Source organism: Nematolebias whitei, chromosome 6 (genome assembly GCF_014905685.2).
Source record: "Nematolebias whitei isolate Nwh7 chromosome 6, NemWhi1, whole genome shotgun sequence".
Taxonomy (NCBI): Eukaryota; Metazoa; Chordata; class Actinopteri; order Cyprinodontiformes; family Rivulidae; genus Nematolebias; species Nematolebias whitei.
In genome coordinates, this window is record NC_056503.1 from 49,524,938 (window position 1) to 49,526,443 (window position 1,506).

Below are 1,506 nucleotides of genomic sequence, written 5' to 3' on the forward strand. Positions count from 1 at the left end.
GAGAGGGCGTGTCTTATTCTGGTGGGAGGGCGGGTCTTATTCTAATGTGAGGGCGGGTCTTATTCTGGTGGGAGGGCGTGTCTTATTCTAATGTGAGGGCGGGTCTTATTCTGGTGGGAGGACGTGTCTTATTCTGGTGACCTGTCCAGACATTTTAAGTGCTCACTATCTCAAATACTAAACATTGTAAAGCATGGTGTTGCCTTTAAGTGACCTTTGACCCCTGCAGTTTCCTGTCTGCTGCTGGTTAAACTGGGCTGCTGCCTGAGTGTCAGCTGTTTATTTCTCCTCCCCGTGTGCAAACTGTCCCTTCTCTTCTGCCCCCACGTCTCACTCCTCTTCCTCCTCTTCCTCCTCCTCTGTCTTCAGGCTGAAGATGATGTTCTTCTTGCTGCTATTCCTCTGGCTCTGCTCGATTCGACCCTCTGCTGGTGGATATCCATCACTGCACCTTTTCCCTTTGTACTCCCCGGTTTTAAAGAAACTTTCTCTCCTCTTCCTGTTTTTCTTGCTCTTCATCTGGTTTGTGCTCAGTAGAAACCTTAAAATGTCACTGGTCTAAAGGTGGACGGATGGTGTTTATTGTGTTGGGGTTTGTGTGTGAACGATACAAAGTGATCAGACCTGCAGTTTTTCCTTGACCACGTGTGCACATCTTTGTGAGTCTGGCCCAGACCATGAAGCTGCTGAAGCTGAGGAGGAACGTGGTGAAGCTGTCGCTCTTCAGACACTTCACCAACACGCTCATCTTCGCCGTCATAGGTCTGTAAAGGTCTTCGTCAGTTTGAGATGCTCTCGGAACGAGTTTTAAACCGATCTGTGATTGTTGTGGTTTCATTCAAAGCATCGGTCGTTTTCATCATCTGGACCACGAAGACCTTCACGATGTCCGAGTGTCGGTCTGTAAGTACCTGCAGGAGCTCCTCCTCCTCCCTCACCTTTAATGTCGTTCTTACCTGTGAGAACAAACCGACCTGAGCTTCTGTTGGGTTTGACTTTTCATCAGTTCACTTTTATCGGCTGTTAAACGTTCAGTTTGACGCCACCACGTTTGTTTATTCACGTTTCCTGAAAACATCTGAATATTTTGTGTTTTGTGATTTCTGTGATTCAGGACTGGAGAGAAGTGTGGATACAAGATGCCTTCTGGCGCTTCCTGTTCTCCCTCATCTTGTTGGTCATCATGTTCCTGTGGCGGCCGTCGGCCAACAACCAGAGGTGACGTGTCCGTCCGGACGTCTGCCGGCTCCGACTCTTTGGTTTTCCGTTAAAGTGCGTTGTGTCTGTGGAACAGGTACGCCTTCAGCCCTCTGGTGGATGAAGAGAGCGACGACGAGGAGAGGGAGCCCATGGTGAACGAAGCTTTCGGTCCGAAACTTTAGTGACTTCTTTTATTCTCTTTCATCTCCAACCTCCTGTTCATCATCAGCTTTACAGCTTTGTTTAAAAAACAGTCCAGAAATAATTTTTAAACCTCTGAGCTTCAGGAAACAAGAAAACGTTTAA

At 47.7% G+C, this 1,506-nt stretch overlaps 1 protein-coding gene across 1 annotated transcript in view; it reads left to right on the forward strand.

Moving 5' to 3' along the window:
* Positions 1–677: 677 nt before the first annotated feature.
* The window catches only part of LOC119411045 (transmembrane protein 87A), a gene marked incomplete at its 3' end in the record, with an annotated part of 1,283 nt that continues 454 nt past the window's right edge, over positions 678–1,506 (forward strand). Inside the window, 4 exon segments of the mRNA XM_037677968.1 lie at positions 678–762; positions 845–903; positions 1,115–1,218; positions 1,295–1,368. Coding sequence (XP_037533896.1) covers positions 678–762; positions 845–903; positions 1,115–1,218; positions 1,295–1,368 — 322 coding nt within the window.